This window comes from Mustela putorius, unplaced genomic scaffold, assembly GCF_011764305.1.
Source record: "Mustela putorius furo isolate JIRA1106 unplaced genomic scaffold, ASM1176430v1.1 tig00000151_pilon_pilon_pilon, whole genome shotgun sequence".
NCBI classification, from domain to species: Eukaryota; Metazoa; Chordata; class Mammalia; order Carnivora; family Mustelidae; genus Mustela; species Mustela putorius.
Window position 1 is genome coordinate 3,561,393 of NW_025421296.1, and position 16,068 is coordinate 3,577,460.

At 45.5% G+C, this 16,068-nt stretch overlaps 1 protein-coding gene across 1 annotated transcript; it reads right to left on the minus strand.

The window, feature by feature from the left end:
* Positions 1 to 6,669: 6,669 nt before the first annotated feature.
* On the minus strand, positions 6,670 to 10,487 carry BHLHE22 (basic helix-loop-helix family member e22). Its single transcript, XM_045075738.1, has one exon. It carries the CDS (start codon positions 9,461 to 9,463, stop codon positions 8,351 to 8,353), a length of 1,113 nt encoding a protein of 370 aa, XP_044931673.1. The 5' UTR covers positions 9,464 to 10,487; the 3' UTR covers positions 6,670 to 8,350.
* Between the last annotated feature and the right edge of the window lie 5,581 nt (positions 10,488 to 16,068).

Sequence of the window (16,068 nt, forward strand, 5' to 3'; positions counted from 1 at the left end):
ATGACACTAAATGGGCAATCTATGAAATTATTATCTCTGCTTTCAATTTTACTCTAAAAAAGCACTTATTGAGTAAATTAAAAAATTTTTTACTTTTAATTGTCCAGAATTAGCCACGATCATGTGAGTAATAATATGCATTTTCTATTCAAGATATAATTGGATAGAAAAAATACTTAGGGGTTATGCTGGATAATTTAAGTGGGTTTAATATAGTTTACTGTTAATTATTTGAGGTATAATTTATGTTTTCAATTCCTAAATGTATTCATTTTTATAAGGAGAGATATGATATATTGCAGACACAGAAAGTAAATATTTAGAGATAGACTCATGAAGCATTTTATTCTCCTTATAATGTTTTGTGCCTATAGAGGAAACTAGAGGTAAAGGTAACTATAATCTAATAACAGGTGTATAACAGGTAAAGGTATGAATATGTAATGATTCTCCATTGAGTCAAATTTAAACACTCATAAAGCATGTATTAGTTTGAGATTTTTATTTGTTCATAAGAGAACATTACTCCATATAACATTTATTTCTAAGAACGAGCCATTATAGTTAACATAAAATATATGTCATTATTCCCTGACAAATAACCCAAATTTTTTATTAAATTCTTCTGTCTTTTGTGCTTAATGTTTAAATGAAATATACTTTTACTTCATAACTTCTAAGAACTATGGAATATGTTTAAAGTTTTACAAATGTCTTTGTTTTATACTTTAAATGGAATTTTTTTAAGTATTTGGAGTCACTTGGATTTTTTAAAATGAATCTTAAAGTATAAACTATTTTCTCTGTGTTTTTAAATTAAGTATCCATTTTTTAAACTTTTTCTTTTGAACTCATTTTAGATTTAGCCAAAAGCTGTAAGGTAGCATTCATTTCTACAGAAAAAGTCCTCAGATTAAACAATGTTTGCAAAAAGTTAAACTCTGAGTGGTCCCAGGATTTAGCCAGTTGAGGACTTTAGTTAATCCTTGAACTTTGGAGATGTTCATCCACAATAACTACCGTGTAGGGCAACCTAGTGTCAACAACAATTGAGGGGCAAAGATAATTTGATTGTGTATGCCACGCAGATCCTCTATAATCCAAGTGAATATGATTTTTGGAAAACATTTCTTTTTTCTAAATTTTAAAAACAGTTTACTTTGTTCAGTAATTCCAGATTTTACTTAATTTCACTGTCTTGAGAAATCTATACTTTAAAGATAGATATACTTGCTGCTTCTCAAAAAAAAAAAAAAAATTAAAGTGAGTTACTCCCTGACCCCTGCTTCCTGATATGTGGGATATTCAAAAGATAGATGTCCTTTCCCCCTCCAAGGCTCTTCATGTTTCTGTGGAGGCCTGGTTTGAAAAATCGTTTCTTTTTGTGGACATCTCAGACAGAGGGCACAGACTCAGGCTGATGCTAGAATTCTGACCATAGCTCGGCAGAGAAGCTGTACATGGCAAATGTAGTTGGACTTACTTGAACAGACAGGGCATGATTGAATGTTTTAACCAGTTACGTATGTAACCTGGTTCTCTCCCATTATAATAAGGTATTATTTGTCTTTTCTTTTCAAAGACTCGATGAAGATATTTAACAAAGAAATCCTTCTACCAACTTCTTCAGTAATTGCCAGAGCAGAATAAATGCATAAAATGAGCTTAGGCCATGAAGCATTTTTATGTTTAAATCTAAATTTTCATCTCTAAACATCTCTATTAACACAGCAGATTTGAGTTGCAACCATCCTCCTAATAAAATGTGAAACCTTTAAGATTGTGAAGCATTTGTAAATAATGGATCCTTTAAATATCCCTGAACTTTATTCTAAAACTTATAAGGAGAAATAGTAATTGCTTTATATAACCACTGATACCATTTTAGCATTTGATGAAGATGTTAATTTATGGTTGGTTAGCAGTTTATGGCTGTCATTAGTTTTTCAGTTTGGTCCACATTAGAAATCCCTATTTTTCTTTTTTATTTTAATCTGAGACAATTATATAAAGATATGGTTATGTTTTATCTAAAATGTATCATTCTACTATAGCATTTCAAATTATTCACAGATCATAGTTCTTATATGTGCATATATGAATTTAAAAATACAGCAATAAAATGCTTGAAACAGATCATAAATTTGCTTCATATTTTATTGCATCTCTGAATCAGGTTGAGAAGACAAGGGCAACTATGGTCTTTGGGAAAGAATTAACTCTTTCCCAAGCTGGAAAGGAGAATGATATCACAGTGTGCATAATTAAAGCTAACTCCCCATCAAAGCATCCCAGAGGCTTACTTGTAAGATAGGCTTGTCTATCTTATTATATATGGTGGGGAAGGGGGTCACTGCAAAATCCTCTTTTCCTTTGCAGTCTAACCTTCCCAGCCTAGTTATTTCTCTTAAAGTTTCTAATCTGTATTTCTATATTGCCAGAATTAGAGAACACAGGGGAAGGGAAAGAAAGAAAAGTCACACACATACTTGCATATGAACTCAGGGGTACCTGGTAATTTTGTAACAGTCCAGAAATCTCCTGGATCCTGTTAAGACAAGTAATTTAGATAAAGTGGTAGAATTTAACCCAAATTAAACCTCAGGAAAAGCAAAGAAGGAGTTTCCCAGCTTTACTAGGAAGCAAAGAGCTCTTCGAGGTTTAAAACTAGGGCGTTTTTTGCAGAATTCCTAGTTTTAGCAGGGCTGTGGGGTGTTCCTGACAAGCCTGGCATCTGGACGAGAACCCACCTGCCTTGGGGGCGCAGGGGACAACTCGATCCTAGTGCTACCTCTAGAAAGAGAGTTTGAGGCAAAGCCTCTGAACTTCGCTTTTTGTGCCAAGAAACTTGGAAGCTGGATGTTTCTGCTCACATAGAAGGGGCTGGGAACCCAGTCTAGGGGAAGCACTGGGAGAACGGGAGCTCTGTGGCTGCGGATACCAAGTGCCTCCCAGGGCGCAGCTCGAGCAGACCAGCGCGGTGGGCACGTGTATGGTGGATGTTCTGTCTGCAATCTCTGGCTGGTTGGGGGAAGGCTCCTTCCCTTCTCCTGCTCTCCCAGGTCCCCAGTACAAGCATTTGCCCTGCCCTTGGAGTGAAACAGACACTGGTTTTTCAGCACAACCTAGAGAACCCTGGTTCTAGTAATCATATACCCGTGGATCAGGAGAGCCAGAGATCCAACGGAAGGAAAAGGACTCTTAACCTGAGAATTGTTTTTGCTCTTAAACTTCAGTTATTGTCTCCTGGTTCCCTCCCTCCTCCTCGCCTCCCCTCCTTCCATCTACTGTGCCCAATGTCTGATTTAAAAGGGCAAATTTAAATCAACTGCACCTCATTGGCTTGGCAAATCCAGGGGCATCTGAGTTATAAGTGCCAACGCAGAGCGCGCAGGAGACCGGCTCATTTATTTTGCCCACACAACAAAAAAACTGTTAATTGATGTAAAGTTGCTTGGCACGTGGATAATTTAATCTGGCCTGCATTTTAATGAAAAGAAAACTTATTTATGTTTCCGATGTTTACGTCTTGCAATTTAATTTTGTTTAGAGGCACTGTTGTAGAGTTGGTACCCCCCCCCCCCCGCCCCAACACACACCCCACCACCACCACTTCCCCCAACTGAAGCACAGTTTCATTAAAGGCTTTGGTAAGGAGACTCCTCTGACCAGGATTCATTACCTCCTGCCTTCCAGGAGCACACTTTCGGGTCTCCACTCACTCTGACGCTCCACCCGGCGGAGCCGCCACCGTGTGCTGCGAGCCGGCAAGTGAACTCTCATCATTATTTTTCAAAGTCTGGGAAGTGCATTATCCTTTTTCCTAGTGGTAATTAGTTACCATAGCATCTAATACGTAAATGTGCCCAGAGCACACCATTAACAGTTAAACGGAGGATTCAATTTAACACATGATTATATCTTTCATAAGTCATTACATTGGAAAAGTCGGTGCTACTCATGCTGGAGCAATCTTGGGGTCCGGGGCCCGTGGAAAGGTTCGGTTCCAGAGTCCAAGACCAAGAGTGCGTGGAGAAGGGTAACCTGTGAGCCTGGGCCCTCCCTGTTGAGCTGCCGGCAGTAGGGATGGGTGGTGAGTGGGATAGAAGGGAGAAGAATTTAAGCTCAACACAGGATCTTGGGGGGATGCCCAGCTGCGGAGAGTGGAGAATGCACCACAGAGTGCGCTCGCGCTCGCGCTCACACACACACACACACACACACACACACACAGGGTGGGGAGGAGATACCGGGGGTAACTAGCAAGATCTTCAGAGATGATCAGCTGCTGGTCCTGTAGGAGTCCACGAAGAGGTCCGACGTTTCTGTAGGTCCTAGTGTCAAACTGGAGAGGGGACCTAAGTAGGAATTAAAATTTCAAGAAGACAATTGAAATTAGAGAGAAATTAGAGAAGCAAACCGGTGGAATAGAAGGCCAAGTGGGACCCAAGTGGGATCCTTGCTCCGCCTCATTTGCCTACTTTCTGTTCCCTAACAGGCGGGATGTAGCAGGATGGCTCCCGGCGGGACGGCTCTCGAAAAGCGCCCTGAGGTGCGGTGGGTGTGGAGCGGGCTCCGAGGCGGGGCAAGGTGCTCTGGCGGTCTGGTACGCCTCCGGCTTACCCGCCAGCCTGTCCGCTCGGGCCACAGGACAGTTCCGCAAGACCACAAGGCAGCCCCTGCTGCTCAGCCTCTGGGGCCCGATGTGCATGCTCGGGTCTGGAAGTACTTCTGGGGCCCACAAGTGTGGGAGCCAATTTTTCAGAGTGGGCCGCAATTCAGGACTCAAATCTCAGCAAGGAGACGGCGCCGGGGGTTCGCCAGGTGGGGGAAGAGCTGTTTCTCCAACCATCGGCTTCCTTCTCTAAAAGCTGTTGCTGAAGAAACTTTGAAAAGTTTGAGGCCCTATGGAGGGCCACCTAAGTAAATCTCGGAAACCCCTCCCGTTCCTTTCAGATGTCCTATCTTTATTCCTAGAACCAAACGCTGGCCCACTCCTGGATTGGGAAAGAGAATTGATTTGTCTTAAATGACCAACATGAGAATAAATATTATTAACCCTGCTATTTTTAATAATTGTGCACATTCACCTGACATTCTCAACACGCTCTCCCTTTCCCAACCATTCCAAGTCTCTTTCAGGAGTAAGACTGAAGACTAAATTTTTAAAGAGTGAAGGAAGGACGAGCATTTCTTTTCCTCCTGAAGTCCAAGCTTTGTTATTTGTACAATTTCTAATAATAGTTGAACAGTACAGAGGTTACAGAGTAAGTATTTCAAGGAGGTCCTCTTAATAAGGAGAAATATTAAGCAGTAAATCTTGAGCAAGTGTATACCCTATAATGCTAATATGCAAAAAAGAAAAAAATTCAACTGATGGTGGCTGTGGTTAATTCCTAATCAGAATGATGGACAGCAGGGCCAGAACAATACAAACTAATGGCTGTGTTGCTGATCACTTTACCCCTTGATTAAAGACACCCAATTATGGCGCAGAACAGTGTCGTAATTATGTTTCTTAATCACATCCAGGAGGTTTAATTGCCTTAACGATGTGTTTCATTAAATGAATTTAGGTATTATAGTCGACAGTTTTCATACACAGTTGTTTTCAAATTAACATAATATTAGACATCGTCATGGAAATTGTTTTAATAATCATAATTAGACGCACCCAGGCTTTGTCTGGTAAATGCTGAGAGACGGTCTCTTCCTGCCCGGGGGCTGCCCTAGTCTGTTCCCTCCCTCTGCCCCCACTCCCTGACTGGGAGGGCTCCAGCTTCAAGGCCCTTTGCTGTTATGTTTTCTGAAAAGTTACAGGTTCTGATTAATCTTTTTTGATGGCAAGTGGAGCAGAAAATATCCTCCCTCACCCCCCACTAAGTTTGATGTCATTTAGGGATATCATTATGAGCTGAGGCTATGCAGACAAAAATGCATGTAGCAGACTGCCTACAGAAGAAACACTCTCACTCCACCACCATCGCCATCGCCACCATCTCTAAAACCTCCACCACATGAAAAATCAAGCCTTCTATAATTGAAGACATTATTAAGGTCCAAATACAAGCCTATTCATTCTTTAATAGAATCAATTCTCAACCCAATCCCCGTATTATCCCTGAAAATGTCACTAACAAGCCACACTAGTAAGTTTTGAAAATCTCTATGGGCATTGTTTACACTTATAATTAAGCCTGGCTGATTCTCCTGTTACCAAAAAAGTGGAAAGGCACAGTAAAATCCATTCTCATTGAATCCAAATCCATCTCTTTTCCTTGGCTTTCAGACAGTTAGAGATATAAATTTTTATTAAAACTCTTCAAAAAACTTTACCCTCTTTGATAGGCCCTGGCATGGTTAACAATACCATACAAGTGGGAGGAAGAATTGCAGGGGCAGCGTGGCCTTCAAAGTTCATGCCAGCAGATGGGAACTCTGGATCTCCTCTGGGTCTCACCAGTGACCCCATTTATTTCTCTCCCAATGACCAGGCCCAGCCATCGTCCTATTAACAAGTAAACAAGTGAATACTCTTAATTGTGTATCCCTGCCAAAACTTTAGTTCTACCTTCTCTGAAACTCCTTTCTTTTTTGTTACCTTTCAAGCAAAGAGTAACACAGAAGAGAGGTGATTGCTCCTTCCACAAAGCACAGCATAATAAAATGTTTGATCAAAATATTTTAATAAAGATTCTTTCTGACATAGATACACATACAAATGGTCGTACATAGCTGTCATAGTCTGATTGACCTATTTAAGATATATATCATTCTTTACACATCCAAAACCCGCCAGTAGATCCATCATAGCTCCCAACTCGCCATCCAACCTGACAAACTGAATTTGTATTATCTGCAAGGAGTGGAAAATAGCAGGACTCCATTTTTTAAAAAAAGGTTTTCTTGATTTTCATAGGACAGAAAGGCAGGCAAACAGCCATGCAAACTAAAACTGAAAGCTCACTTTGGGTAAATAGCTTCTCGCTCTTCCTTAGTTTTATTTCTTTTTAAATTTTATTTTTTTTAGAAAAATAACAAAGGATTTCACACCATAGGCAAATCAAACCAGTCTTTTAACTTAAATAATTCTCCACAGTTAAAATAACTTATATATGTACATATATATTAAAAGCAATTAAATTAGACCTTTTAAAAATGCACAGCACAGACTGGAAAAATATTTGCTTAGCATGTTCTTACTTATAGGATCTATTGCTGTGATGTCTTTCCCTTTTAGAATGCAAAGGAGTCCCCTTTCAAAAAAAGAGATCAATTCATTCATCAATTAAGAATACACCTTTCCTGTAATTTTTGGACTGAAGCAATTTATTAAAGCTCAATTTAAATACAGGGATGATGCAACTGAAAATATCCAGGTGACCTTTGATAAACCTAAGCAGCTCAGATACATCAATATGTCTCTTCATACTTGTTGGCAAATAAACCTTTTAAACACTTGGCACACAGTATAAGTTAATCTATAAAACAGAATTTTAGAGGCATTAAAAAAATCTGCACATAAGACCCATGACCTTAACACATGATAAATATTGTTGATGTGGAAGGGTCATTGAAGAATAACAAATAAATACCATGAATTGTTAATACATCATTGCAGAGTGAAAAGTAACAAGGTGCACATAAATATTTTTAAATGCAATTCTTTCAGCCACAGTCAGTTTTTTATATCACTCTTGCCAAAACTTTTGAGCGTTTTCGCAGGATTAAAGTTCAGAGACAATAAAAAATACAAGTCTTTTCATAGCAATGTGTCTCTTTCTGGTTTTTTCCCCCCACTTTAAATAAGTCTACATTTCAAGTTTTTCTCCTGGCTCAGAATCAAAATTTATTTTCAAGTGCCCTTTCTGATTTGTCTGAATGAATATTCCGTCCCACAAGCCACCCAACCCGGACTCCTCCTCTGCCCCTCAGCACTAGCCAAATTCACAATTATTAGTAGGATTAGTATTTTGCCATTGAATAAATAATCTCCACGCTTAATAACCAAGCGACTACTTCCCAACTTATTTCTTAAACTCCCTTGCGGTCTAGGCTGCCACCAAAGTTGCCACTTTTCTGAGAAAAAAAAGACATCCATACTTCATCCCAACTCCACCTCCCTCCTCCCTCCCTCCCCACCCCAAAGACGGAGATTCTGGGGATGTCAAGGCTAAAAGTCCCGTTTGTCTCTGATACTTCTCCTCAGTTCTCGCCTCTGCTTTGTTTGCTTTGCAAGTGTTTCACAACTACGAGAGGACCAAAATAAAAAGGGAAGGGGGGGGCAGCTTTTCACTTTCCTCTAGCTTTTGGGTCGGTCTTGTATTTTCCGGGGTGAGGGGGGGGGTGTTTAAGGCTTCTCCGTGCACTGTTTGCAGAGGCTGGAGGAGACGCTGTTAAACAGGGCGCACTTCTCCGGACAGGAGGCGGCCGGGGGCAGCCCAGCGCTGAACGGGTAGCCGGCAGCCTGCTCATAGGCGCCAAGCGCCGGGTGCAGGGCAGCGGCCGCCGCCGCCGCGGCGGCGGAGCTGGGCAGCGACGCGGCCGAGATGGCCTGGCCCTGGTTGAGGTAGGCGACAAGACGCCGCATCTCCTCCAGGGCCTGCGCCTGCATGAGGATGTAGTTCTTGGCGAGCAGCAGCGTGGCGATCTTGGAGAGCTTCCGCACCGAGGGGCTGTGCGCGTAGGGGATGACCGCGCGCAGCTCGTCCAGCGCGTCGTTCAGGTCGTGCATCCGCCGGCGCTCCCGGGCGTTGATGTTGAGCCGCAGCGCCTTCTGCTCTTTGGATTTCTTGCTGCTGCTGCTACCGCTGCCGCCGCCGCCGCTGCTGCTGCTACCCCCGCCGCCGCCGCCGCCGCCGCCGGGACCCCCCGGGGGGGCGCTGGCGCCGCCGTGGAGGTGGGCGTTGGAGCAGCCCTCGGCCGCCTTGGCGCCGCCGCCTCCCGCGCCCGGGGAGGCCCGCGGGTCGCCGACTCCGGCCCGCAGCACCAGCTCGCAGCGGCCGTCGCTGTCGTCGTCGGGGCTCTGCTCGCCGCCGCTGCTCTCGGCCACCGAGCCCCGGCTCGCACCCTCGCCGTATTTGAGGCACAGGGCGGCCCCGGCCGGCAGACTGCTCAGGCTAGGGTCGCCCCCAACGCCGGCAGAGCCCACGAGCAGCCCGGGGACGCCCACCCCGCCGCCGCCGCCGCCGCCACCGCCTCCCGCGCCGCCACCGCCTCCCCCAGGCGGTGGCAGCAGCAGCCCTGCCCCCTCGGGGTCAGCCGGCTCGAAGCAGCCTAGGGGCGATGAGGAGGACGACGCCGGGCGCTCTCGGGGCGGCGGCGCCAGGGACAGGTCCATGCCCGGGGGCGTGGAGCGGAAAGCCGCCTCCAAGCGCTTGGCGGTGGAGGCGCTCAGGCTCTTGTGTAGAAAGAGGTCGTCTTCGCCCGCGGCGGCCGCGCCGAGGTGCAGCCCGCGCTCCATGGTCCGGCGCCGGCGCACAGCCCCGGCCCGCCGCGCCGGCCGCCGCCGCCTCGGCTGGGGAGTCAGGCGGCTCCGCAGACGCGCCCGAGCCGGGCTCCTGGGCTGGTGCGCGCGTCGGTCCCGGTGCTGCTGGCAGCCCTCTCCCCTTCTTTTTCTTTTTCGCCTTCCCCCGCGCTCTCCGCCTCCTCTTCTTCTTCTTCTTCGTCTCCAGCCGATGGTGCTGGCTGCTGGGGCTCACCATGGGCCGCGGCCCCGCATGGTGGGAGGGTGGGCGCGGAGGGAGTGGAGCCGCCGCCGCTGCCGCCGCCGCTCTGAGCCCAGCCCCGCGCCGCCTCTCCGCACCGTTTATCTTGCTTGGATTCACCTTCAAGAGATTTCCGGACCCATCAACCAGCCGCCGCCACAGACGGGGGAGTCTTTTACATCATTATCTCTGAGTAGGTTATTATGAAGAAGACTCGCCTGTTGGGACAGCGCTTTCTACCCAATCAGGTTAACGTTTTAATTAATAGGATTAAAACGGTAACAAACAATCGCAGGCGCTATCTGGCCGCGAGTCTGAATAGTTTCATTTCCCAGGTCTGAAGACAGGCAGCAGCTAGAGCTTTATAAAAGGCGCCGGCTCCATTATTCTGCGTGCCATCTGTATACACAGCTTAGCGCATATGTTTGCAAGGCGCTGGGTCCTGTTAGTAACCCAACAACTGCCTTTAGCTTGACATGTGTGGCGACTTTCACTCATCAATGAGCACACTAAAAGCCCTACTTAGAGCCGAGGATGTTCTTTGCTCCTTCAGCAAATTGTAGATCGGCGGCAAAGCCTGGGAGTCCCGGGGAAAGCAGACGCCCCCATCCGCCGCACCCCACCCCCACTGCCCTTCCCTCGCCACTGCTGTCTCATCTTGTGCTAAATTACCCTTGCGGGCGAGAATAATACTCCACCCCTGTTCTTAGAATGACTCTCATCCGGATTTGGTGATGGGAGTTTCGTGGGGGAAGTAGTGTCCCGCTGGCTTGCCCAAAATTCACCCAGGATTCTCAGGAAGAGAGCAAAGCAGTCGTCCCCCTTGAACACACTGCCTTATTTCCACCCGCACGCCCACTGCCCATTTCCTATCCGGATTGGGAAGGGGGGGAAAAAAAAAGGAAAATGGAGAGCAACTTGATTATGCAGCCCATTAGATTAAAAAAAAAAAAAAAAAAGGAAGGGGTGCGTTTGCAGCGGTCTCCAAATAACTGCGACAGTGATGGTGATTATGAAGCATACGATTTCCTAAACGGGAGGAAACTGATTTCTCAAACTTTCCTCAAGATTAAAATCCAGTTGTTTCAGAACAGCCAACTCCACCAGGAGTCAAACCCTCTCACACACCAAGGGGGGCATCTGTGCGTATTTATTTACCCCAAAACATAACCGACAGTTAGGAAGCCATTCAGGGACCTCTGGATCTGCCTCGGTTGTTCTTGGAGGGCTAGAAGGGGAGAGCTGTGAAAACCAGTGCTCCTTTCCGGATGAGAACTGGTACACGCGGTCCTCTCGCTCCTGAGTTCGATCTGGGAGCACATGGTATTTAGGGGCTGGTTTTCATCCTTATGACATAAGTAAAAACAATATTTCCCAACACCTCCAATAAATCTTTCTTATGTGGCAGAATTACTGAAGCCTATGAAATTTTTGGTTTCTCTGGTTTCATTAAAAACCTTTTAATTGTGGCTTTCAGAGTTGGCCCCAGGTGTTGGACTCTTTTCATTACATTTTGCTCTAATGTGATGAAATTCTAATTCTCTCCTTACCATATGGTTAAATTTCCCCACTGAGAATTAGTTGAAAAAGGAGAAATAATCTATTAATCTCTGTAATAGATTCACAAATGAGGTTCGCCACAGAACCTGTTTTTGAATGGTAATATCAGAACAGTTGGGCGACTTATTTCATAAAGGAGGGGTGAGGACGACACAGGGGCGTCTGCATTTTCACCTGGAAAGAATGAAAAGGGGCCCAGCGGTATCTTTCCAGAATAATTGCCTGAGATTCAGTCTCCTGGGGACAGAAATACTACGCAGTCGTGGGTTACTTTCGCGCCTTCAGATTCACTGGAATCCAAAGATTGAGAAAAAGCTAGCGGGCTGCGGGAAGCTATCCAGCCCAGGACCCAGGCGGGTGGTTCTGGAAGGCTTGAGCCGGCCCACGTGTCTCACTGGGGACTTAGAAGCACGTTTACGTGCAGGGCGGCCTCTCGCTTGCCACTTGCCTCCCATTCTCCCTCCCCTGGCTCTCGCAGCTGTTAACCTCTCCCTTTAGGAAGCTAAAGACACGCTCCTGTTATTGTTTTTCAATTAGCTTTGTTTTCACTGGGATCATAAACAAAGATTTCACTATAAACATAGGTGAGTCCCTTGTGCTTGACAGTAACTTACCAAAGTCCTCTGGTCACTTCCCGAAGGGCTGAGGCTGGCGCCGTCGTGGCTCTGGCCGGACAGGCTATACGTCCCCAGATGTCTCACACGGTTTTCCCAGCTACCCTGCCTAACTGAGCGGGCCGGACTTTCCGTGCGACGCCAGCATTCCTGATGGCCCCTCAGTGGGCACTAGGTGGGCGAAGGATCCAGCACGCCCGGGTCCGGTAGGAGCTCGGGCTTAGCTACCGGCTGCCAAAATGGGCCGTGCTTCGCAGGGCTGTAATGGCCGAGCTGGAGCCCCACTGGAGGGGCTCTGCCCTGGCTAGACCTCGGACCCTCGCGGGACCCTGGTCCTTCGCCGATACCACATAACTCAGCGCCAGAGAGCACCTCCCTCCTGTCTTCCATCTCCCTGCTCTCCCTGGCCATCCAAACTTCTAGAACAAACTTTTCGCAACTATAGTTCACTCGGTTGGAGCCCCAAACCTCTCTCTTTGGTAGTTCAAGAAAATCCCCCCCGGTCTCCCCGGAGGAGGTGGCTGCTTAGTAGTCACAGGAAACTTAGCTTTGGGAAACTGCTGGAGAATTTATAGAAGCTCTAAATGTGGGCCTTATAACAACCGTCGGGGAATGGTCTTTGAGGTTTATGCACTCGTAAACTTTTGCTGATTGCTTCTGGGAAGTTGTCAGGCACTTAACACTGCATTTATCTTATAAGACGATGAAAACACATCTGCCTGGTGTCTCGTTACCTGGTTTAATCGTCGCCACCCTAAGTTACCTCCTAGGCTCCCTCCCCTCACTTGAGTATGATCCCGCCGCCTGGTTTCTACCTGCAAAGGACTGTCCTCAGTTGCTCACTTGGTGCCCTCTGGCTGGAGGAGCTATGGATAACTATACTTGAACTTTATTCCGCCAAGAGGCTGGGAAAGAGGTCCGGAAGCAACTAGCAAATTGGAAAGGTAGCACTGAACAAACCAAAATAAACACCTTCTGGCTGCTCAGAAAGAAAGGGTAGGAAATTGGCTGGCTGTGAAAACTCATGACCCACAGATGACCCCTTGAGAATGATGCATTGAAAACTAAATACTGGGACTCTGTGCAGCTTCAGAGACGAGATCGCTGTGAATTACCAAAGCAATTGGGGGACAGGAGACAGGGGGACACTCGCAGCAGAGTGGAGGGGGCTCAGGCCACTCTGCCCCCAGGGAAAGGGCGGGTGGGCGTCTATCACCAATACCCAATAGGGCTCCCATGTGCTGCCCAGTTTGGCGCTGTGAGGTTCATTGTCCACAACACATCCGGACAGGGAACATTCTCTGCAGAGTGTTGGATACCAAATTTCGAAACGCCAGAGCATGTTGTGCAAAAAACAGTTTTGTTACAGCAGAAGGGAACATACTTATAGCTTTAAAAGCATTCTAGAATATTCAGCAACCATCACAGCAGTGAAATTTAGAGCATTGAACTTCAGACCAAACTAATTTTTTTAGGTCATAATTAAAAGTCTTGGTGATCATCTTTTTAGCATTTGCCTGAGAGTTGAAATAGGACCCTAAATAAAGAACAGAACACAATCTAATCTACTTTAAAGAGCAAACCCAGGAGTTTTTGTTATTTCTATAGCCCTAATAAATAGTTTACTTATCGAGATTTTAAAAGTTAGGAGAACCCCTGAATACTGGGATTTGGGTATCTGTGTGTGTTTCCTAAAGGGGAAAATTGTCCTATTTGTGTGAGAGAACATTCTAAAAAGTAAAAGCAAAGTTTGTCAAGAGTGCATGAACTTTGGCTTGGGAGCTGCTCTGGAAAAGCAAATTTCCTGGAGAGTGAAGGGAACCCTCTCAGGGCTGCGCTGGTCCGGAGGAGTTCTGTCTGGAAGGTCGCACGAGACGGGAACCGCAGGGAACCCAGCGCGGTTCCTTCCAGGGAGGCCGCCGGGAAGTGCTCTCTCCGAGCCCTCCAGGACAGTGGCCGACGCGCGGAAGCGGGGCGTGCCCCCCAGCGCCAATCAGAGGCACGCTGACCTTGAAGATTCATTTTCCTACCCTTGCCCTTCGCCCGCCCAGTGCTGTCCAGTGGCACCTGGGTCAGCTTGAAGCCTGCACAGCTGAAGTTGATCGTCCAGCACCTCGCGGCGTTTGGGAAAGCGGGATCCAATCCGCGGCTGAAAGATTCAAGCCCATCAAGCTCCCCCAGTCAAGCCTTCCGGTGTCGTTTTGTCGTCAGTATCTTCTCCCCTTCTTCGCCAGGTCCTACACAGCTCACCTGCAGAGCCACACTGTGGTTCCATGGGTGTCCTGGGGATTGGCGGGGCTAATGAAGAGGGCAGCGAGGGTGCTGGGACCATGGGCGCTGGAACATTCCTGGCAGCGCGCCAAGGGCCCCGGCGTTGCAATTGTCCCGAAGTGCGTGTCAATTCCAAGAACTTCGTGGAAAAGTTGAAACCTGTTGATCTAAGTTCTTCCGGGAAGATTTTCTTTTTCTTTACTCTAAAGAAAAGAGGTTGGCCCTCAAGACTGTTGGAACCTCAGAGAACCCGGAGAAACAGGTTTTTTTTCAGTATGACTGTGCACCCCACGGGGGCGCGCAGGTAGGTTCCCTACCTCCGCCACCGAGGGCTCATTTGGCTCCCGAGCTCTCCGATTGCGGGAACTGTTAAAGGGAGGGGCCCGGGAAAGCACGCGTAAAAGCTTGGCGCTTGCCAGTCACTGCAGAGACCCCAGAGAACGCGGGGTTACAGAAGGAGATAGAGGAAGGCTAGTGAAGAGTTTCTGAGAGTTCACTCCCCTCTTGGTTAGTTGGGGCACACTCCTGCATTCAGCTGCATTCCCTAAGGGCTGATTTACTTATTCGTGTTACACGTGTTTCCTCCCTGGAACCATACCTTCATCGAACGTTGGAAAACATTTTTAAGAGAAAAATTGTTTGCACAAAAAAGGATGGGCAATTTCAGGGCTTGCCTTGTGTCACCAATTAAGAAACACCGCAGAGGTTTTAGTTTGGCTTTGGGATTTTAGCGCGGCGATTTAAAACCCACAGCGCCATCTCCTGGCAATAAGGAGAATACTGAGGTGGATGACCGTAATACTTAAATGCTGAATATGAAATAAATATTCAAGGATGAGACAATTTTACGTCTCCAAAATTATTTCAATAATAAATTGATTACGATTACAAAACGTGAGCTGGAAATTTATGATCATTAAAAGTTGTCAGACACTATCCTGGAAGCTAGTTATTTGTAAATAGAAGTTTGTATGTTATATTTACATACACATAGTTTTTACAGAGGCAGATATAGTTGTTATTCTAAGGACATGATAAAACATAATTCCTTAATTTGTCATAAGTACATAATTTGAAAGAAGAAAATAACCACAGCTTAATTTCTAAATCAGGATTTTAATTAGTCATTTTATGCCAGAGATACTGTAACTTTATAAATACCTCAGGCTCTCAGGAATTAATTGACTAGTGAAACCCAAATACTGAATACTATTGAGATACTTTAATCGCCAAAAGATTTCTTTTTCAAGTGTGGGTGTTTTCAGCAAAAACAGTTCTCTTCACTTGCTTTTTGTGGATACTACTTACCATATATAGCAGAAAGTAGACAAATGGGAGATGATGATGTGTTGAGATATTACTGCTGCTAATAACTCATCAAATTTTACCAATCAACATTAGTAAATAATCTTCCCCACTTTTCTCAATTAGGCTTCTGCTTTCTCTGTTTAATAGTCTTCTCCATGGCACAGTCTTTCAGAATGTCTTATTTAGGCCTTCTGAACTTGAAATGACCATCTGAAACCAAATCAATTCCCTCAAATTTAATGCACACAACAGAATTATGGATACTTAACACTTTAATGAATTAAAATGTTTCTGAAGTGTCTTTTCACAAACTTTGATCCTTTTTATAAATACAATTAAAATCCACTACAACTTTGAGATGATATCTTAATTAAAAACATTTCTCATCTACAATTATATACACAGCCAGCTGCTAGTAATACAAATAAAAGTAGATATGCTTTCGATAGTGTACAAAATATTATGAATATCCTTCAAAAATATTGTAGCTCAAACAGACAAATGTAAACCTTACTTCAGTTAAAAGATTAATTTTATTTGATTCATTACAGTGAAAATCTATTAAGCCAAATATTTGGACTCATTTACTCTGTCAATGTAAGAGTTCC

What these genes read in the sequence shown, in the direction of transcription:
- BHLHE22 (XM_045075738.1), bottom strand. Translation starts at nt 9,463, where the DNA reads ATGGAGCGCGGGCTGCACCTCGGCGCGGCCGCCGCGGGCGAAGACGAC.